Here is a 24,433-nt window from a genome sequence, read left to right as displayed (position 1 = left end):
TTCGCCAGAATAGACACGCACACATACACACCCACACACAATCACAGACGTATTTACAAACTGCATTCTTGTTTATATTCCCATATATATATGTGAAAGGCTCATAGATGTGCATTCACAATGCACAAAATACATTTGCAAAGTTTTGGACAAAAATGAAATGCGTATGGCTTAGAAAATTAAATGAGTGTATAAAGAGGCCAATGAAAAGGCAAGGATAAAGAATCCATTGAATGGTTAAGTGAATGCATGAGTGTGGGCGACCATGCTACTCTGTGTTGGTCCAGCACTTGCAGTTGCATACAGTGCAAATGTGATTTTCTCTATGTGCAAGTGTTTGTGTGTGAATGAGTGAAAGGAAATGTAAAGGCATTAAATTATCATTTTAGATTGGAAGAGTTAACAGTACTTACACACACACACACACACACGGAAACACACTCACGCATGCAATCATTTGAACCACATGTAAACATGAATGTAGCCACACAGTTTTCCGAGAAACTTCACATAGCTTAAAGTCAGAATGTTGGAGAATTCATTTATGAGCTAGCATTAGGGTGGATAGCATTATGAGGTTAATGCAAATTAATGCCACTTATGATAATGAGATTTAATTAAAGTGGAAAAATAATCAATTACTTGAAAGTTTCTAGTAATAAAAATGTGTTAATTTTTTTTTTTGTGAAGTATACTTTACATTCGAAGGGTATAATCTCTGTAAGCTGATATACCCTATGTTACGACAATGGGGAAACCAGTAGAGAACTTTCGCTTAACAACAATGGAATTGAGAAATGGAAGAGACATGTTTTGAAAACAGAAAATTTCTTGCAGAAGGGAAACACCAAAAAAGTCTGACAAAAAATGTTAACCACACTTTTTGTCTATATTGGCGGGAACATCAGAAACAAGTATAAAGGTGTTCAGTTCGGCTGGACCGAACTTTGGATACTTACCACCTCGGATATATTACATATATATATCCGAGGTGGTAAGCCTTTCGTCAAAATCCGGTGAAAAATGCATACCTTATGCCCCATAGCAGCTATATCGAAATATGTACCGATTTGGACCAAATATTAATGAGTACAAGTCATTGTTCTATTGTGTATAGCAAAATATTGATCTTTTTAGTAGCTATATATAAAAATAAACCGATCTGAAATATATACAACATGGATGTCGAAAAGCCCAACATAAGTCACTGTGTCAAATGTCAGTGAAATCGATGCCAAGACTTTAAATTGTGATATAGGTCTATATGGCAGTTATATCCAAATCTGTACCGATTTGAACGAAGTTGCAGAAAAATGTCGAAGAGCCTAACGCAACTCACTGTCCCAAATTTCGGCGAAATCAGAGAATAAATGCGCCTTTTATGGCTCCAAAACCTTAAATCGAGATATCGGTCTATATGGCAAATCCTGCAAATCTTGATTGATCTAGGCCGAATTGCAGAAATATTTCTTGGGGCTTAACTTAGCTCATTGTCCCAAATTTTGGCGACATCGGACAATAAATGAGCCTTTTATGGGCTCAAAACCTTATATCGAGAGATGAGTCTATATGGCAGCTATATCCAAAACTAGACCTATCGGGGCCAAGTTGCAGTAAAATGTCGAAGAGCCTAACACAACTCACTGTTCCAAATTTCGGCGAAATCTGTCTTTATGGCAGCTATATCCTCATCTGGACCGATCTAGGCCAAATTGAAGACGTATGTCGAGTGGCCTAACCAAAATCGGATAATAAATGTGGCTTTTATGGGCTTAAGACCTCAAATCGGCGGATCCGTCTATATGGCAGCTATATCCAAATCTGGAGCGGTCTAGGCCAAATTGATGAAAGATGTCGAAGGGCCTAACACAACTCACTGTCACAAATTTCAGCAAATCGGATAATAAATGTGGCTTTTATGGGCCTAAGACCCTAAATTGGAGATTCGGTATATATGGCAGCTATATCCAAATCTGGACCGATCTGGGTCAAATTGACGAAGGATTTCGAAGGGCCTAACACAACTCACTGCCACAAATTTCAACAAAATCGGATAATAAATTCTGGCTCTTATGGGCCTAAGATCATAAATCGGCGGATCGGTCTACATGGGGGCTATATCAGGATATAGTCCGATATCGCCCATCTTCGAACTTAACCAGCTTATGGACAAAAAAGAATCCGTGCAAACCTGTGCTTCTTACAAAATTTTGCGTGACGTGTTTCATTTGGCTTCCCACCATGTGTGCACAAGTTCTTCAAAATCGGTCCCAATTTACAAATATCTCCAACGAATATATTTTAGCCGGTATACGCTGATAAGACTGCAGTAGTCACAATTTAGGTCCTATCGTGAGGGTTTATGTGGAGCGGAACCCACATATCTGGGGCAAATTTTTATATTAACTCTACCCACACTACTCTCAAATGCGACTGGTTTGAGACCGATATTGTCCCAAACGGCTTTCAAAACTTTTCCCCTTTTGCTGGATCACAAATGGAAATCAGTGCACCGATCTACGAGATCAGCCATATTTGGAAATTATTCGGCTGTGAATATGGTCTAACTGGGTCCACTAGCTAATATAGCTGTCATTTATCGCGAGTCTGCAATCTTAGCCAAAATGAAATATATTTTTATACCCTCCACCATAAGATGGGGGGTATACTAATTTCGTCATTCTGTTTGTAACTACTCGAAATATTCGTCTGAGACCCCATAAAGTATATATATGCTTGATCGTCGCGACATTTTATGTCGATCTAGCCCCGTCCGTCTGTCCGTCCGTCCGTCCGTCCGTCCGTCCGTCCGTCTGTCTGTCGAAAGCACACTAACTTCCGAAGGAGTAAAGCTAGCCGCTTGAAATTTTGCACAAATACTTCTTATTAGTGTAGGTCGGTTGGTATTGTAAATGGGCCATATCGGTCCATGTTTTGATATAGCTGCCATATAAACCGATCTTGGGTTTTGACTTCTTGAGCCTCTAGAGTACGCAATTCTAGTCCGATTGGAATGAAATTTTGCACGACGTGTTTTCTTATGATATCCAACAACTGTGTCAAGTATGGTTGAAATCGGTCCATAACCTGATATAGCTGCCATATAAACCGATCTTGGGTCTTGACTTCTTGAGCCTCTACCATGCGCAATTCTTATCCGATCAGAATGAAACTTTGCACGACGTGTTTTGTTATGATATCCAACAACAGTGCCAAGTATGGTTCAAATCGGTCCATAACCTGATATAGCTGCCATATAAACCGATCTTGGGTCTTGACTTCTTGAGCCTCTAGAGTGCGCAATTCTTATCCGATTGAAATGAAATTTTGCACGAAGTGTGTCAAGTATGGTTGAAATCGGTCCATAACCTGATATAGCTGTCATATAAACAGATCTGGGGATTTGACTTCTTGAGCTTCTAGAGGGTGCAATTCCTATCCAATTTGGCTGAAATTTTGCATGACGTATTTTATTTTTACTTTTAACAACTGTGTCAAATAAGGTTCAAATCGGTTCATAACCTGATATAGCGGCCATATAAACCGATCTGGGATCTTGACTTCTTCACCCCTAGAGTTCGCAATTATTATCCGATATGCTTGAAATTTTGTACGACGTATCCTCTCATGACCATCAACAAACGTGTTTATTATGTTCTGAATCGGTCTATAGCCCGATACAGATCCCATATAAATCGTTCTCTCTATTTTACTTCGTGAGCCCCAATGGGCGCAATTCTTATACGAATTGGCTGAAATTTTACACAGGTCTCCAACATATAATTTAATTGTAGTCCGAACTGGACCATATCTTGATATCGTTTTAATAGCAGAGCAACTCTTTTCTTATATCCTTTTTAGCCTAAGAAGAGATGCCGGGAAAACAAGTCGACAAATGCGATCCATGGTGGAGGGTATATAAGATTCGGCCCGGCCGAACTTAGCACGCTTTTACTTGTTATATGTTGAGTTCATTCCATAAACCAGTGGTGGGCACACTTACACAGTTGAAAATAATAACTTGTGTTTGTATGAGAGCAGTTAATCCCTACCAGTCAACCAACTGCAAAATAGCAACAATGCTATGTAAAATAACAACAATGCGTCGACCGAACGATTGCACATAATTTTGTACATCGGTGCGTATACGTTACATATCAAAAATGTTTTACCACTCATACGCTACAGTGTACCCTAGCGACTAATATGTGATAAGTACTCATATACTTAGCCCCATGCTCCGTCATAGACAATCTAATATGCTCATATACAATTGAATAAGTGGTTGTTACTTCATTTCATGTAGGCTTAAATGGTAGAACCGATTTTTCTTAAATGTTAATGACAGGTTAAATAAGACATCACTCCTAAATTGCATAAAGTAGCTGGGGGAACTTTATTGCAAATGCAAATTTTGGCCATGAACATTCCACTAAGGAGCAGGGGCAAACTTCTCACATATCAATGAGTGTAGTTCGATTCAAGATTAAACTCAATGATAAGGGCCTCCTTTTTATAGCCGAGTCTGAACGGCGTGCCGCAGTGCGACACCCCTTTGGAGAGAAGTTTTACATGGCATTGTACCTCACAAATGTTGCCAGCATTAGGAGGGGAAAACCACCACTGAAAATTTTTTCTGATGGTCTCGCCAGGATTCGAACCCAGGCGTTAAGCGTCATAGGCGGACATGCTAACCTCTGCGCTACGGTGGCCTCCTTGGGGGAACCTTTTTGTGTGATCCCCTTACTGTCATGCTGAAAAAGTTGCAGTTGTGCGTAGATATGATACATTACTAACAAGGGAACACATGCGTCTATGCCCATGACTTCGAAGTTATAGGTCAGTCTGAAGTCTGCAGCCTTTGAAAATGATTTTAAAGAGCCATTTAAAGTGGGTGTGGCAGTAAATGTAGATACAAAGAAATGGATGATTGTAGATTGAAGGTATGATAGCTGCCAAAATTTGATAAGTCAAAAGGTTTTTGACGCTCTCATCCCAGACACATCTATTATAGACCCTGAAACCCCCTCCACCTTATCTTGCAATCGAATCCCCACATATTGCCCTTTTCCATCACTCTTTAGTCCAAACACCCTTTCAATTGCAATTCATTGCAAGACTTTCATTGCAAATGGACACGCACAACCAATTGGGACGATGGCACAGTAATGAACCACACAAGAGCAAATGGCCTAAAAACACAAAGAGCTGAACATTTTCTTCCTCGGCTAACTTTGATGAGTAGCGGTAGCCAAACGTTTTGGCAAACTGTGGATGTGGAGGAGGAGGTCGACACTAGGAAACTACATTTTGCCCCACGAAATATTTGTTAAGCTCGAATACAATTGTCCAACTGTGTTGATCAACGCATTTACCCATTCATACAACTGAACACAACGCAGCACAATGCTTAATGTATGGCCAAATCATGATGATGTCCAGCTCAAGCGACCAGGCATATGGTGTGTAGCACATTATCTGGTCAGACGCCACCGTATGGTTATTAAGAGTAGCCACACCAAGGTTGGATGGGGGTAGCTGATTGCTGCTGCAGCTGAAACGGGGAAACTTGGTGAAAACATAATTTTTGTTGCGAAAATTGTGTTGTGTACTTGTAAACAATCGATTGCGACAATAACGTTGCAACCTAAATGTTTCACACTTGAATCTTTAAACACACACACACACAATATACGCAAAGACAATAGGGTGGAGTGATAATTTGGTAGGATATTGTCCAGATTAAAATTGTCATGCAAATTGTTTTGTGCTTCCGTAAAAAAAGAAGAAATGCAATTTTCTCAGAATCACTTTCTGATTCGATTTAGCCATGTCCGTCTGTCCGTCTGTGAGTCCATTTATTCTTGTAATCAAAGTGCAGGTCGTCTAATAATCACGAATTTTTGCACATATCACTTTTTTGGCCCAAGGATGGACGTTATTGACTTTAATAAAAATCGCTTCAGATTTAGATATAGCTCCCATACATATATATCGGCCGATTTGCGCTTAAATGGCCGTAGTAGCTACAATTTTCAACCGATCTGCACAAAATTTGGCACGGATTGTTTTGTTACTGATTTTAACCTATCGGCAAAATTTCATCAAAATCGTTTCAGATTTAGATATAGTTCCCATACATATATATCGCCAGATTTGCACTTCTATGGCCGTAGTAACAACAATTTTCAAACGATCTGTTTGAAAGTCGGTTCAGATTTAGATATAGCTCTCATATACATATATATTTATATATTGCCCGAATTTTTAATTTTAGGGTAGGTGTAGGGTATCATATTTGTATCCTTATATCCTATTCAAGGAACAATTAATTTTTCAGTCCCCTCTTGTATTCGATTGCATAATTGCAACTGTATGTTCGAACAATGATAAATGCAAATTTCATTTGGCCCCTTTTGTTTTCATTGCCATATTTGGTTTGGTCCTGTGTTGCTGTTTTGCGATAACAGAAAGAACGCAACAAAAGAATGGCTTCGTTGTTACCCACACACACACACACGCTTTCTTATATACCAACAATAAGACAAACAGCAGACTTAATCAACATAAAACATATGCGTATATGGAAAAATTTACTGTTTAAGCAAATGTTCATTAGTGTTGCAACACAAAACACCAATGCTGAAACGGAAATTCAAACATCTTTTAATTAATTCTACCTTCACGGTGGTCGATGTCTATACGGTTTTGGTTTAACAAATTGAAAGCGATGATTTGGAACAATTCAAATGTTTCAAGCATAACAAAGTGCTAAAAGATATCTTCAGGCAAAGTTTCGATGAAGTTTCCTACGAAAATTACATTTTGAGAAAAAAATTAGTTGAAAACAAGTAAAAGCGTGCTAAGTTCGGCTGGGCCGAATCTTATATACCCTCCGCCATGGATCGCATTTTTCGAGCTTTTGCCACAGTAGCTCTTTTTAGGCAAACAAAGGATAAAAGAAAAGAATTGCTATGTTATTGGAACAATATCAAGTTATGGTTCATTTCGAACCATAATTGAACAGAATGTTAAAGACCAAAGTAGAAGTCATTGTGTAAAATTTCAGCCAAATATAGTATGAATAGCCAATGAATAGCCAGCCAAATATAGTAGGGAGGCTCAAGAAGTAAAATATTAGGCTATAAACCGATTCATGACATATTCGACACGTATGTTAAAGGTCATAAGAGAAGCCGTTGTACAAAATTTCATCCAAATCGGATAATACTTGCGCCCTTTAGAGTCTCAAGAATTCAAGATCCCATATCGGTTTATATGGCAGCTATATCAGGTTATGAACCGATTTGAACTATTCTTAACAGAGTCGTTGAAAGTCATAACAAAACACCTCATGCAAAATTTCAACATAATCGGATAATAAATGCGCCCTCTAGTGGCTCAAGAAATCAATACCCCAGATAGGCTTATATGGCAGCTATATCAGGTTATGGTCCGATTTGAACTATTCTTAGCACAGTTATTGAAAGTCATAACAAAACATCTCAAACAAAATTTCAGCCAAATCGGATAATGATTTCGTCCTCTAGTGGCTCAAGAAGTCAAGACCCCAGATCGGTTTATATGGCAGCTATATCAGGTTATTGACCGATTTGAACTATTCCTAACACAGTTATTGGAAGTCATAACAAAACACCTCATGCAAAATTTCAGCCAAATCGGGTAATGATTGCGTCCTCTAGCGGCTCAAGAAGTCAAGACCCCAGATCGGTTTATATGGCAGCTATATCAGGTTATGTACCGATTTCAACCATACTCAGCACAGTTGTTGGAAGTCATAATAAACAAGTAAAAAGGCGTTAAGTTCGGCCGGGCCGAACTTTGGATACCCACCACCTCGGGTATGTACGTAAACCACCTTTCATCAAAATTCGGTGAAAATTTCATACCTTATACTCATATACCTCATACCGATCTGAACTATATACGACACGGATGTCGAAAAGCCGAACATAAGTCACTGTGTCAAATTTCAGTGAAATCGGATTATAAATGCGACTTTTATGGGGCCAAGACTTTAAATCGAGATATCGGTCTACATGGCAGCTATATCCAAATCTGGACCGATTTGGGCCAAGCTGCATAAACATGTCGAAGAGCCTAACACCAAGCACTGTCCCAAATTTCGGCGAAATCGGACAATAAATGCCTCTTTTATGGGCCCTAAACCTTAAATCCAGAGATCGGTCTATATGGCAGCTATATTCAAATCTGGACCGATCTGGGCAAAGTTGAAGAAGGACGTCGAAGAGCCTAACCAAACTCACTGTCTCAAATTTCAGCGACATCGGACAATAAATGCGTCTTTTATGGCCCCAAAACCTAAAACCTAGATATCGGTCTATATGGCAGCTATATCCAAATCTGGACCGATCTGTGCGACATTGCAGAAGTATGTCAAGGGGCTTAACTTAACACACTGTTCGAAATTTCGGGGACATCGGGCAATAAATGAGCATTTTATGGGCCCAAAACCATAAATCAAGAAATCGGTCTATATGGCAGCTATATCCAAATTTGAACCGATCTGAGCCAAATTGAAGAAATATGTCAAAGGGCCTAACACATCTCACTGTCCCAAATTTCAGCAAAATCGGATAATGAATGTGGCTATTATGGGCCTTACACCATAAATCGGAGGATCGATCTATATGGCAGCTATATCCAAATCTGTACCGATCTGAGCCAAATTAACAAAGGATGTCGATGGGCCTTACACAATTCACTGCCCCGAATTTCATCAAAATCGGATAATAAATGTGGCTTTTGTGGGCCTAAGACCGTAAACCGGAGGATCGGTCTATATGGCAGCTATATCCAAATCTGAACCGATCTGGACCAAATTGAAGAAATATGTCAAAGGGCCTAACACATCTCACTGTCCCAAATTTCAACGAAATCGGATAAAAAATGTGGCTTTTATGGGCCCAATACCCTAAATCGGAGGATCGGTCTATATGGCAGCTATATCCAAATCTGGACCGATCTGAGCCAAATTGACAAATGATGTCGAAGGGCCCAACACAACTCAATGTCCCAAATTTCAACAAAATCGGATAATAAATGTGCCTTTTATGGGCCTAAGACCCTAAATCGGCGGATCGGTGTATATGGGGGCTATATCAAGATATAGTCCGATATAGCCCATTTCAGCTCAATATCTCTATTTTTAAAGACTGTAGCGTGATTTCAACAGACAGACGGACAGACGGACAGACGGACAGACGGACAGACGGACAGGCGGACAGACGGACAGACGGACGGACATGGCTAGATCGTCTTAGATTTTTACGCTGATCAAGAATATATATACTTTATAGGGTCGGAAATGGATATTTCGATGTGTTGCAAACGGAATGACAAAATGAATATACCCCCATCCTTCGGTGGTGGGTATAAAAACATTTCATGCAAAATTTCAGCCAAATCAGATAAGAATTGTGCCCTCTAGCGGCTCAAGAAGTCAAGACCCCAGATGGGTTTATATGGCAGCTATATAAAAACGTGGACCGATATAACCCATTTACAATCCAAACCAACCGACCTACAGTAAAAAGAAGCATTTGTCCAAAATTTCAAGCGGGTAGCTTTACTCCTTCAAAAGTTAGTGGGCTTTCGACACGCAGACGGACAGACAGACGGACAGACAGACGGACAGACAGACGGACAGACAGACAGACAGACAGACGGACAGACAGACAGACAGACGGACAGACAGACGGACAGACAGACGGACAGACAGACGGACAGACAGACGGACGGACAGACAGACGGACAGACAGACGGACAGACAGACAGACGGACAGACAGACGGACAGACAGACGGACAGACAGACGGACAGACAGACGGACAGATAGACGGACGGACGGACAGACAGACGGACAGACAGACGGACAGACAGACGGCCATAGCTAAATCGAATCAGAAAGTGATTCTGAGTCGATCGGTATAGTTATCAATGGGTCTATCTCTCTTCCTTTTGGGTGTTACAAACTAATGCAGTAAGTTATAATACCCTGTACCACAATAGTGTTGTAGGGTGTAAAAACAAAATTCAACATCTTGATAATCAAATTTGGTATAAAAAATTTCACCAAAATTAAATTTATGAGAACTTTGGAATTTTGCTTATCAAATTTGTTTATTTAGCCATTTGCATTACTCTGTTTTCTAACTCGATATAAAATAAAAATCACGTAAATTAAAACATTCAAAGCCACTGCAAATTTTCCTAATTTATCGAGTGACACTGGTCAGGCCATCAATCAAAGCCTATTAAACAAACATTTGTATTGCATAATAAAATATCGTAAAATCCCTGAGCTCACCCAGAAAAAAGAAAAAACAAATCGACTTGAAAAAAAGCAACAACGACTAAATAAATTATATATTTCATCAATTTACAATAAAGCACTTGCCTCTTTTAATTTATGCAAAATTTATACACGGTTTTTATTTATTATTTAATTTTTCACAATATTTCCACAAGCCTTTTGTTTTATTTTGTGTGTGTGTGTGAGTGTGTTAAATGTTCACAAAATACAATTTTAACCCCCTTTGCCTTTTTTGTTGATTTTATTTGTTTAATGAAAAATAAAAAAAAACATCAAATGTTTAAGCGCACAAATTTAAAACCGTTACAGCCATAAATAACCAAACAAAACAAAAAACTGCACCATAAATTTGTTGATTTTATTGTATGTGTAGTTGTTTGTGTGTATGTGTATTGTTGTTGGTTTGTATTATTTTGTTTGAGATATTTTCATAGAACTTTATCGATCAATAATAATTCTCTAATAGTAGCATAGCCTGGGCTACAAAAGCATGAACGATAGTTTTTTTCTATTCATTTTCTTGTTATTTTATTTTCATTTGTCATATAAATTTTCCCATGCCGCTTTGGTGATTGGCATATGAAATTTATAAGCTCTGAATTATGCATAAAAATAAAGCCTATTTTAAATACGTTATTATTACATGGACATTTCATCAATTTGTAAATGCATATTGTGATAATATTAAAATGTTGTTTATGCGTTTCCATATATATATTCCACAAACAAAAATATAATAATAATATCCTTACACAACCCACCAGTATGTTCGCATATGCATAATTACAGAAAACTGTTATTCATTGCTATGTGCCATTATTGGCCCATTGCCAATGGCAACATTTGCACACACTGTGCGAATTGTGTGAATTTGAACAATCATCACTCATAATTGTAGTTTAGTCTTTTTTTAATTTAATTTGATATAGGAAAATGTTATTTAATACCTTTACTTAGCAATTTAAATTGCGATAGCAGCAAGGCCTTGCTATTTGTAAATTGCATATAATTGAGGTTTTCAAAATTGTGTGACATATTGGTTTAGCGACATTGGCAATTATGTTAAGAGTTAAAATAAAAAGTAACAAGTAATAAAAAGGCAATTACTTCGGCCGGGCAACTCAATGTCCCAAATTTCAGCAAAATTGGATAATAAATGTGGCTATTATGGGTCTAAGACCCTAAATCGGCAGATCGGTCTATATGGCAGCTATACCCAAGACCAAATTGACGGAGCATTTGAAGGGCAGAACACAACGCAATGACCCAAATTTCGGCGAAATCGGGCAATAAATGCGCCTTTTATGGGCCCAAAACCTTAAATCGAGGAATAGGTCTATATGGCAGCTATATCCAAATCTGGACCTATCTAGGCCAAATTGAGGAATTATGTCAAAGGGCCTAATGCAACTCACTGTCACAAATTTCAGCAAAATCGGATAATAAATGTGGATTTTTTGGGCTCAAAACTTTAAATCGAGATATCGGTCTACATGGCAGCTACATCCAAATTTAGACCGATCTGAGCCAAATTAAAGAAGCATGTCGTAGTGCCCAACATAACTCACTGTCCCAAATTTCAGCCAAATCGGATAATAAATGTGGCTCTTATGGGCCTAAAACCCTAAATCGGCAGATCGGTCTATATGGCAGCTACATCCAAATCTAGACCGATCTGGGCCAAATTGCAGAAGGATGTCGAAGGGCCTAACACAACTCACTGTCCCAAATTTCGGCGACATTGGACAACAAACTATATGGCAGCTATATCCAAATCTGGATTGATCTAAGCCAAATTGAAGAAGCATGTCGATGGTCCTAACGCAACCCACTGTCCCAAATTTCGACGATATCGGACAATAAATGTGGCTTTTATGGGCCTACGACCCTAATTCGGCAGATAGGTCTATATGGCAGCTATATCGAAATCTGAAGCGATCTAGGCCAAATTGATGAAGGATGTCGAAGGGCCTAACACAACTCACTATTCCAAATTTCAGCAAAATCGGATAATAAATGTGGCTCTTATATGCCGAAGACCATAAATCGGAGAATCGGTCTATATGGCAGCTATATCCAAATCTAGACCGATCTAGGCCAAATTGTTGGAGAATATTGAGTGGCCTAACGCAACTCACAGTCCCAAATTTCGGCAAAATCGGATAATAAATGTGGCTTTTATGGGCCCAATACCCTAAATCGGAGGATCAGTCTATATGGCAGCTATATCCAAATCTGGACCGATCTTGGCCAAATTGATGGAGGATGTTGAAGGACTTAACACATCTTATTGTCCCAAATTTCAGCAAAATCGGATAATAAATGTTGCTTTCATGAGCTTAAGACCGTAAATCGAAGGATCGGTCTATATGGGGGCTATATGAAGATATAGTCCGATAAAGCTCATCTTCGAACTTAACCGGCTTATGAACAAAACAGAATCCGTGCAAAGTTCCAGCTCAATATCTCTATTTTTAAAGGCTGTAGCGTGATTTCAACAGATAGACGGACGGACATGTCTAGATCGTCTTAGATTTTTACGCTGATCAAGAATATATATTCTTTATAGGGTCGGAAATGGATATTTCGATGTGTTGGAAACGGAATGACAAAATGAATATACCCCCATCCTTCGGTGGTTGGTATAAAAAGAAAATCTAAGTAAGAAATTCCGTGCTACTTACAAAATCCTTAATTCTTTGTATTCGACTCCCCAAAGTGGGTTCATGTCTGGTATCGTGTCGCCACCTAAGTACCGGTGTCTGTTAGCCGCAAAACCCGAGCAATGACATATCAAATGCTCCAAAGTTTCATCATCTTCTCCACATGTTCTACACATGCTTTCACTTTCCGCACCGATTTTGCATAAGTGAGCTCGTAGTCTTATGCGTCCCGTTATGACCCCAAAAGCTATACTGACTGCCTTTTTACTTCCTTTCAGTAATAGCCTCGACCTCTCACGATTCGGATCATCGCATAGAATTTTCGCCGTCCTTGTCGGCCACGCCCTTAAATCGGACTGCGTAGACCGGAAAGGCTTCGCGTTATCAAGTTTATCCACGACAGTTTCACTGCCAAATCGTCTGCCTTTTCGTTTCCATTTACTCCATTGCGGCCCGGCACCCAAACGATGCGGATTGTTCCATCCTAAGAGAAGTCTTTTATCTCCTTCTTACACTCCAAGACAGTTCGTGACCTTACCGTCCTGGTTGTTATTGCGGCCAATTTACTGTCCGTAGGCATCCCCTGTGCAAGGTTCATAATCGTCATGTCCAGGAACCAAAGTCAGCCCTATCTCATGGGACTGAAGTTCATTTCAGGATTCTAAATAATCAACAAGACTCCAGCTCCGACAATCTGTCCAAATACATTTCCAGATCAGACAAAATCAACTCTATCAACTCTGCACTAGGCATCCCCTGTACCAGGTACACCGTCCAATGTCCGTCATGTCCAGGAACCCAAGTCAGCACTATCTCATGAGACTTGAGTTTATTTAAAGATTCGAAACATTCAACACTTCGACCTCAATGTCAAATTGAATACAAAACCTCCAGCCCCGGAAATCTGTCCAAATAAATCACCAGGTCACACAAAATCTGACAAAATCTGACGCCACCGACTTCAAGTAGCTGGATTAATTAAACGTATGCAAAACCAACGACAGGTTTGCCCGAAGAAGAAGTAGCACATTCATTCACTTTCTTTTATCCCAGAGTGTAGTTTGGGTCCGGATACTCAAGTCAGGAAACAAGTCTGCTAACTTGAAAATGCTATACCTTAGAACAGGATAGCAACGGAGTATGTGCTCGAATGTATCTTTCTAATCCTCACTCAACGCACTGCACCCGGTTAAGACTCCTGTTGTAATGTTCTTCGACCCATAATAGAAAGCCATCAACCTCTCCCTTTTTTCGGTCGATGGCCAGCGAGTTGTGTCAATTTGGCATACATATAGAGATTTCCATCTCGATATCTACTTCGTGTGGAGTACCCTCTCTACTAAAGGATCGTCAAATTTTAAAGCTCGATGTAGATTTTTAAATAACTGTAAATTTCGTCGAAATGGGATATTAAATGCGCCTTTTATGGGCCGAAGACATAAAATCAAGAGATCGGATTATATAGGAGCTCTATTCAAATCTGAACCGATATGAGCCAATTTAAGAAGGGGAGATCGGTTTATATAGCAGCTATATCTAAATCTGGACCGATTGGGGTCCAAATTGAAGAAGGATGTCAAGTGGCCTTATACAACTAACTGTCCCAAATTTCTGCAGAATCGGATAATAAATGTGACTTTTATGGGCCTCAGATCTCAAATCGGGGGATCAGTCTATCTATAGTCCGAAATAGCCCATCTTCGAACTTAACCTGCCTATGTACCGTAAAAGAATCTGTGCAAAGTTCTTGCTCAATATCTCAATTTTAAAAGACTGTAGCGTGATTTAAACAGACAGACGCGAAGTTGTAATAGAACACCGCATGCAATTTCAGCCAAATCGGACAAAAATTGCGGCTTGTAAGGACTTGAAAAGTTAAATCGGGAGATCGGTTTATATGGGAGCCATATCAGGTTATAGACCGATTTGAACCGTACTCGGCACAGTTGTGGAAACTCATAACGAAACAATATGTGCGAAATTTCAGCCAAATCGGACAAAAATTGCGGCTTGTAAGGGCTCAAGAATTCAAATCGGGAGATCGGTTTATATGAGAGCTATATCACCTTATAGACCTATTTGGACCATGTTTGGCACAGGACCTAACGACTTACATCAACAGTAAGTATCTGTGTGCGTTTGACCGCTATCATGATTTCGACAGACGGACGCACGGACGGACATGACTAAATCGACTCAGCACGTCGAGTCGATCACGAATATATGTACTTTAGACGAATATTTCGAGGTGTTACAAACGGAATGACTAGATTAGTATACGCCTTTCCTATGTTGTTGGGTACAAAAACAAGTAAAAAGTGTTCATCCATATCAAACTTTGGATACCCACCACCATGGACAAAATAACCATCCCCTTTTATAACAACCTCACCACCATATCCCAAGTAATATGCAAAAGCGATCTAGTCTGGACCATATTTGATACAGGTCCCGATAACCCGTATACAAGTCACAGTTTCAGCGAAATCGTGGAAAAGTTGGTGAGAAGTTTGCCCCTGTTCCTTAGTGGTATGTTCATGGGCAAAATTTGCAAATTTGTTTCAAATTTAAGCGATATTGGTTAATAAACAATGGGCTTCATACCCTTTATCGGCAGATCGGCTCAGAAAAACTCATTGTTTAAAATTTCAGCGAAATCGGGTAATAAATAAAGCTTTTATGGGCTTCAGTCCCCTTATCGTCAGATCGGTCTATATGGCAGCTATATCTAAATATAGCCTGATCAGAACCATATTTAGGCCGAATGTTGGGAGGTCTTAACCTACTCACTGTTTCATATTTTAGCAAAATCGGATCAAAAATAAAGTTTTTTTTGGGCATTACACCCTTTATCGAAAAATCGGTCTATATAGCAGCTACATCCAAATATGGTCCGATTTGGCCCATTCAAGAACTTAACCAGCCATTCACCAAAAAGACGTATCTGTGCCAAATTTCAGCTCAATATCTCAATTTTTGAAGGCTCTAGAGTGATTACACCAGACGGACGGACAGACGGATAGACGGACAGACACTCGGACATCGTTAAATCGTCTTAGAATTTTAAGACGATCCGAAATATACATACTTTGTAGGGTCGGAAATTGATATTTCGATGTGTTGCAAACCGAATGACTAAATGAAAATACCCCCTATACTACGGCAATGGGTATAAAAACGGGCCTTGACAAGAGACGCCCTTACTGTGAGGGCATTGAAATTTTGCAGATGATCTCGATAACACCTCAGCTTTAACCATGTATAATTATAAAAATTTTATCTATATCCGTTCTCAAATGGCATATTTGTTGCTAGTTTTTTTTCGGTTCTATCCCACTGTGCAACACCTTTTAGGCTTTTGGCCGAAGTTTTAGTCTCAGCAACACTATGGCACTCCTGGTCATACAATTGGCGCATGATTGAAGCTTCTGGGCAAATGAATTTTCCTCTTTCCGCTGCTCACTGCAGGGTCTCATAAGAGAATTGAAGTAACGGCTTGTCTATAACAGCAGTTGTTGTTATAGCCATACTTGCATGTGGGGTAGCGATCCTTTGTAGGCTCCCTTTGGTTTGCAAGGTCTTTCCAGCTCATAGACTCGATCGATTTTTTAACTAAATAAAAAAAAATCCTTCTAAAAATTTTATATTTAAAATTTTTAATGATTTTTATGTAACTTTTGTTTCAATTTTTATTGGTTGCCCAAAAAGTAATTGCGGATTTTTTAAAAGAAATTAAATGCATTTTTAATAAAACTTAGAATGAACTTTAATCAAATATACTTTTTTTACACTTTTTTCCTAAAGCAAGCTCAAAGTAACAGCTGATAACTGACAGAAGAAAGAATGCAATTACAGAGTCTCAAGCTGTGAAAAAATTTGTCAACCCCGACTATAAGAAAAATCCGCAATTACTTTTTGGGCAACCCAATAGTATGTTTGCTAATCCTGTAAATGTTACTACTATTTATTACCCCAAAAATTGTTTTATTTTTGCTAAAAATTCATGCATGCTATGAATAGTTGTTGTTTTTATATAAAGAGCACCTAAAACTGCACCAAAAAAAAATTAAATTTTATAATTTTTTATTTTACAATTTTTTCATTTGGTCTTGTTAAAATAAACGAACGTTTTAGTTTCCAGAATATATTTTTTTGTTGTTTTTGAGTTTGAATGAATGTGATATGGTGTAAGATACCAAAAACTAATGGCAACAATAAACTAAACTAATCTAATGCTCTTTTTGCTTCCTTCCTCAATTCCTGCTACTACCCATTGTGGGGGCTTCGTCATCGTCTGTAATTTCCATGGCTCGTCAAAAAAAAAAAAAATAAATAAAAAATCACAACAATTCTTCTAATTGCCATTTCAATATCCTGCCATCGATATCTATGCGAATAAAATGAATGGAATGAAATCAAACTAAAAATCCAACAAAAAACGAAAAAAAACTCCAAAATATGCTGAAATGGAAAACCTTGGCCATGTCATTTCGCCTGTGTTTTTTTTTTTTTTTTTTGTACCCAATTTTTGGGATGAAAACTAAAAAATCGCGGCTATACACATCAAAATCACACATATCTTTGGATAAACAAAAAATCATGGGGAAAAAACCGAACCGCCTGGCGTTAATGGAAAATGACATCTCATATAACGGCCTGACAATGATATTTGACCACTAACACTAACAATGACTTTTCGTTTGGCTGGACCCCGGTACGTTGTGGTCATTTGGTCTCTGGCGTTTTTTGGCCGCATTGCCACAAAACTATCGCTGCTGATTGAACTAATGGCTCGATGGCTGGCTGGCTGGCTGACTGGACGACAATATTGATGAATGGGATGGATGTATCGTCGGGCAATGCCACACATTGCACAACTAACGGTTTTCTATTTCGTCTTTTTCCTTGTCTCTCTTCTATCGTTTTTTTCCGCTTCCTTTCCTTTTTCTTCCCCTTTCTATGCTTTGAAATTTTTGTACCGGGGGAAAAATCGATTTTCCAACTTCTCTACCAAACGGAAATTGCCAAATAAACGTTGATGACGACTAAACCAAAAACGGACGGATGGTGTCACTATTACCTCTCGTTCGTTCGCTGATGTGCCTCGTCTCTGCTAATGGTCATTATCATGATTGGTGGCAATGTGATGATGGTCCCTCTAAACTCAACCACTGGCTGCTGACACTGTGGATTTCTATGCGCCAATGTCATGATGATTGCCGCACACACACACACACACACAAAACCCATCAAACTCTCTGTTAACAAAATTTTGCCAAAAAATGACGCTAACAACATCTTTGGCAAATACGCTACGCAACAACTTTGACTATCAACTTGCTCTTGCTGCTGCGGGTCTGTTTTTGTGTGTGTGTCCCGCCAACAAAACACATCAAAATGCAATTTGAAAACATCTGGCAAATCGTTAAAACTCTTGACAAACACAAAATCGACGAAATGTATGGTTGCCGTCTGCCACCAACCAAAAAAAAAAAAAACACACACACACACAACGTGGATGATACTTCCGACATTTGATTTGGGTTGCGGCGGCCAACCAAACGTTAAATGTCAACAACCCAACACCAATCGCCAACAACAACAACTTTAATGCAACATCTCCACATCCTTTACGTCGTTGACATCAACATCATCATTATCCTTGGCTGCAAAACCAATGTCATCCACTGCACCATCATCACAATGTCTGTTGGTCTGTCGTCATTATAACGTCTCCTCTTTCTTCTGCCTCTCGCATAACCATATTTGAAAATGCGTTGATTTCAACACGTCTCATTGGTTCAACTTTCGAAAACTTTGTTTTGCGCCGATGAAAAAATTGTCCTATTCCCCATCATCGTTGGACGACTATCACGGCCTATGGCCACAACTCATGCCGGCAACAAAAATCGTTTTGATTTTTTTTTTTTGGTCATTTCTTGGACTACTCTTTAGGTTGCCTGGATTAAAGCCGATGCCAAAGCAATTTTGGCCATACACGAGCATGTGATAACCAATAATGACCGGTTATCGGTTACCCACAACGATTACAATACATGGACACTGAACATAAGGAATGTGAAAATGGAAGACTCTGGCAAATACATGTGTCAAGTCAATACGGATCCCATGAAAATGCAGGTAAGTTTAGGCTAGAAGGGGGTCCTCAAAGTTTTACATGGTCTAGTGTTTATTGAAATGGAAATATGTTGAAAGGTGAGGTAAGTGGTATAGAGAGTTTACTACAGCACCATATAGCATTATAGGTTTGACAACTACAGCATATACCACGTGACGACGCTCGGTTTAAACCCCCAACTTTTGACAATGGCTCTCCTGTTTAGCTTAAAAGATGACTTTCTCTTTCCAAAATGTTTGATTTGAAGTTGAATTTCCAGTCTACCAAATCCCCCAGTAAATAGAATGTTCTCTCCTCCCAATGAGACAAGTGCCACTGTGGGTAACTTGTATCTCCTACTGAAAAGAACAACGTCTGTCTTAGACGGATTTACGCCTAGATCAATTTCGATAGCCCAATTCGCCGTCGTAAGTAGACCTAGGTTTATGTTTTTATAATCTCAACAAGAGCATTTGGATATACCAATTTCGTTATTCCGTTTGTTACTCATCGCATGATTGTCTGTCCGTCCGTCTGTCAGTCTGTCAGTCCGTCCGTCTGTCAGTCCGTCCGTCTGTCCGTCCGTCTGTCCGTCCGTCTGTCCGTCCTTCTGTCCGTCCGTCTATCCGTCCGTCTGTCCGTCCATCCGTCCGATTGTCCGTCCGTCTGTCAGTCCGTCTGTCTGTCCGTCCGTCCGTCTGTCTGTCTGTCTGTCCGTCTGCTCGTCCGTCTGTCTGTCCGTCCGTCTGTCTGTCCGTCCGTCCGTCTGTCTGTCCGTCCGTCTGCTCGTTCGTCTGTCTGTCTGTCCGTTCGTCTGTCCGTCCGTCTGTCCGTCCATCTGTCCGTCCGTCTGTCCGTCCATCTGTCTGTCCGTCTGTCCGTCCGTCTGTCCGTCCGTCTGTCAGTCCGTCTGTCTGTCTGTCCTGCCGTCTGTCTGTCCGTCCGTCTGTCCATCCGTCCGTCCGTCTGTCAGTCCGTCCATCCGTCCGTCCGTCTGTCTGTCTGTCCGTCCGTCCGTCTGTTAGTCCGTCCGCCTGTCCGTCCGTCTGTCCGTCCATCCGTCCGATTGTCCGTCTGTCTGTCCGTCCGTCCGTCTGTCTGTCCGTCCGTCTGCTCGTTCGTCCGTCCGTCTGTCCATCCGTCTGCCCGTTCGTCTATCCGTTCGTCTGTCCATCCGTCTGTTCGTCCGTCTGTCCGTCCGTCCATCTGTTGAATGCACGACATCTTTATGGGCAAATTTGCAATCTCGAATTTTTCTTATTGAGTTCTATTGCAAAATTTTCCTTTATAGTGTGAGACAGTCTAATGTCCATGCAACAACTTGTTTTGGTCTCCTTTTACACGTAAGGTCTCTGTGTAATCCACCCAAGCCAAACCAAGCCATCCATACGTAGCCTTAAGTGTGTTCCTGTACATTTGCATATTGTGTTTTTATCCTTTTTGGTCCTTTGGCATGTTGCCTGTTGTCAGACAAAATAATCAGATTATGTCTGGTTATGACAAACACAATTTATTTTAAAAATGTGGTATTATCTAAAGTTCAGATTGTTGACTATCGCAGGATTAGTGTGATTTAAAAAGGATTAGGTCAATGTTAAATAATTGCTTTCAAAAGGGCTTAGCTTTGGATAATGGAGTTGTACAAGTTGTGAAAAATGAAACAAAATACCATTCTAGAGAAATATATGACAAATATGACAAAATGTACATATTAAACAACACTAAGGCAAACAAGTAAAAGCGTGCAAAAGTGCGGTCAGGCCGAATCGTATATACGCTCCACCATGGAGCGCATTTGATAAGTTCCTTGCCCGATATCTTTGTATATCCAAACAAACGATAATGGATAAGAATTGCTATGCTATTGGAGCTATACCAAGTTATGGACTGACTAAGGCCATACTTGGTTTGGCTGTTGGAGACAATAATGGAAGTCATCATGCAAAATTTCAGCCAAATCGGATAATAATTGTACCCTTTAGAGGCTCAAGAAGTATAATCGGGAGATCGGTTTATATGGGAGCTATATAAGGTTATGAACTAATTTTGAGCATACTCGGCACAGTTGTTGAAAGTCATAACAAAACACTTCGTGCAAATTTTTTTTTCTTTTTTCCAGACACATAACCCTGAAAAATATATCAGCATCGGGCTCTACTCTCAAATACCATTTATTTAAACCAAATATTGCCATTTGTTTAAGGGGAGTTTATGGGATGAATCGTCCCCAAACACTTGGCGCCAACAATTGGTTATGAAATTAGTTTTCCAATCTCAAATACCTTTCATTTAACATAGTCGGTAAATTTTTCCCCATTGGGGAAGGGGCGGTGCCTTAAATACATGGTCACACATTTGGATATCAGATTTGTATACTACTCCCAAATACCTTTATTTGAGCCCCAAATGGGAAGACCTCCAAAAAATTGGTCCCGAAAGTGTATATACATTTTGCGCCCTGTCACTTGACACCCAGAAGCTCTAAGCCCTAAAAATTATTAGCATCGTGAAATACTATCAAATATCATTTATTCGAACCCCACATTGCCATTGGTTTAAAAATTGGATATCAAATTCGTTTTCTACTCCCAAATACCTTTATTTGAGCCCCATATTGCGATGGTCAGTAAAAAATTGCTGTGTGTGGGGTATTTTGGGAAAGGAGTAGATCTCCAGAAAATTGGTCCCGAAAATAGCTATCAATTCTTGCTCTACACCCCAATACCTTTCATTCAAGCTCCACTTTGACATGATCGGTAGATATAACCGATTTAGAGGTGTTTTGGGGATTGGGGTGGTCCCCCAAATACTAAGCCCGGAAAATATATCAGCAACGTGCTCTATTCTCATATATCTATATAGCATTTATTTGAACCCCATATTGCCATTGCCCTCAAAATTGGATATCATATTCGTTTTCCAATCTCATTTAAACTCCTTAATGCAAAAGTCAGCAAATATTTCCACTCTCTTTAAGACCCAAATTGTCTTGGTGAGCAAATATGTCTTTCTTGGGGGTTGTTATGGTGGTGGGACGTCCCCTTGACAGTTGGTCCTGGATGTTGATGTCAAATGCATGGTCTACTGACAAATACCCTTCATTTGAGGTCCATTTTTCCATAGTCGGCAAACATGTCTGGTTTAGGGAGTGTTTTGGGGGATGGGGCGGCCACTCAGTGACTTGGCTTTGAAAATATATATCAGATTCGTGTTCTACTCTAAAATACCGTTTATTTGAGCCTCATATTTCAAAATCAGCAAATACTTCCTATTTGGGTGGTGTTATGAGGGTGGGGTGGCCGCATAGACACATTTTCCGAGCATTGATATCAGATTCGTGCTTTACTACCAAAGACCTTTCATTTGAGTCCCATATTGCTATGGTCGTAAATTTGTCGTCTTTGGGGTATGTTCTCCAAATACCCCAAATACTTGGTGCCACGTTTGGATATCAGATTCGTTTTTTACACTCAAATACCTTTTATTTAACCCCCATATTGCCATGGTCAGTAAATAAGTCCTGTTTTGGGGGTGTTTTGGGGAAAAGGTGAACCCCCAGAAACTTGGTCCCACATTTGGATATCAGATTCGTATTCTACTCGCAAATACCTTTCATTTGAGTCCCATATTGGCATGGTTGGTAATAACGTCCGATTTAGGGGTGTTTTGGTGGTACCCCTAGCACTTGGTCCGACAATTGGATATCAGATACGTTTTCTAATCTTAAATATCTTTCCATATTGGCGTGATTGGTGTATATATATTTGGTAGGTTTTGCGGTGGGGCACCCCCCCCCCCTAGGTACCCCATCCGAAATTTGAGCACAAAATTTTTATTTGTAGGGTACTAGAAGAGAGCACACCAAATTTCGCTTCAATCGCACCACCCATCTCCGAGATCTGGCTTTTCTGAAAATTAGGGTAAGGGGGAGGGTCCGCTCCCCCTTCCAGATATCAAAAAATTTAGTATCTTATTTTCACCACGGGAAAATCGTTTCAGCCGTTTCTGACACAAACACAAATTGATTTTTATACCCTCCACCATGGGATGGGGGTATACTAATTCCGTCATTCTGTTTGTAACTCCTCGGACCGGCCGAATCGGTCCATATCGGTCCATATTTTGATATAGCTCCCATGTGAACCGATCTCCTGACAACAGTTCTTGAGCCTCTAGAAAGCGCAATTCTTAACCGATTTGTCTTACATTTTGAACTACGAAGTTGTCTACGATATTAAACACATATACGATGTATGTCCGAATCGATTCAAAACTTGATACACCCCTCCCACATATAACGATGTCACGATTATGCCTTTTAAGCCTCAGAAGGGCGTAGTTGTTATCCGATTTTGCTGAAATTTTTTATATAGCCTTTAACTATGACTTCCAACATACGTGCCACCTGCGGCCTGCATCAGTCTAAACCCTTATTTAGCTTCCATATAAACCGCTATCCCGACTAAACTTCTTGAGCTTCTGAAGAAAGCAATTCTTATCCGATTTGGCAGAAATTTTAAGACCCACATATTTTGTTTTGTTATTCTCTCCTAAAACAAAAGCGAGCAAATTATGATTATTTACTGAAAACATTTTGAATATTTAAAATTATTAAGTTGACAAACGAATTTCAATTGAATTTCTTATTTATTCATGCAATTCCAAAAGTCAGCTAGACACATGAAACACACACACACACACACACACACACACACACTCACACTCACACATAATAAAACACACACTCCCTTCCGCAGCATAGTATGGCAGACATGCGACAAAATCATATTTTTACAAGGACAAGACTTTACACCAACAGACACTCAAACATGCTATCACACATCTATATGGTGAAATGGATGCATGTGGGACAAGTACCTTATCCTTTTACACTCATGAATATATATTTTTTTTTATTTAGTTAAGACGGGCAAAAAAATAAAAAACAAGGATGAACTAAAATGGAACAGAACGTCAAATGAAGTGAACTCTTGAAACTCAGCTCAATTTCAAAATAAATACCCCAACACAGATACGGGCATGAGATATGAAGTGACATTAAGCGCCGCTGAAAACAAAACATACGAATGGTAGAGATTGAAAATGGTACAGAGTGTTTTTGCTAAAAAGGCGGAGTTGTAGTTGGGGGGAAAAGAGGAGAATAGAAACTCTAAAACATTGAAACAAATGAATACAAAATTATTCAGCATGAACATTCCTCTAAGGAATAGAGGCAAACGGCTTACATATCAAGGAGTGCAGCCTGATTCAAGCAAGCTCAATGATAAGGGCCTCC

At 39.6% G+C, this 24,433-nt stretch overlaps 1 protein-coding gene across 1 annotated transcript in view; it reads left to right on the top strand.

The window, feature by feature from the left end:
* LOC106091903 (immunoglobulin superfamily member 10) overlaps nt 1-24,433 on the top strand; it is a 145,852-nt gene that overhangs the window by 65,462 nt on the left and 55,957 nt on the right. Inside the window, exon 4 of the mRNA XM_013258597.2 lies at nt 18,975-19,160. Coding sequence (XP_013114051.2) covers nt 18,975-19,160 — 186 coding nt within the window. The remainder of the gene's footprint in view (nt 1-18,974; nt 19,161-24,433) is intronic.

The sequence above is a fragment of the Stomoxys calcitrans genome, chromosome 4 (genome assembly GCF_963082655.1).
Source record: "Stomoxys calcitrans chromosome 4, idStoCalc2.1, whole genome shotgun sequence".
NCBI lineage: Eukaryota > Metazoa > Arthropoda > Insecta > Diptera > Muscidae > Stomoxys > Stomoxys calcitrans.
This window is presented reverse-complemented; position numbering and strand designations above follow the sequence as displayed.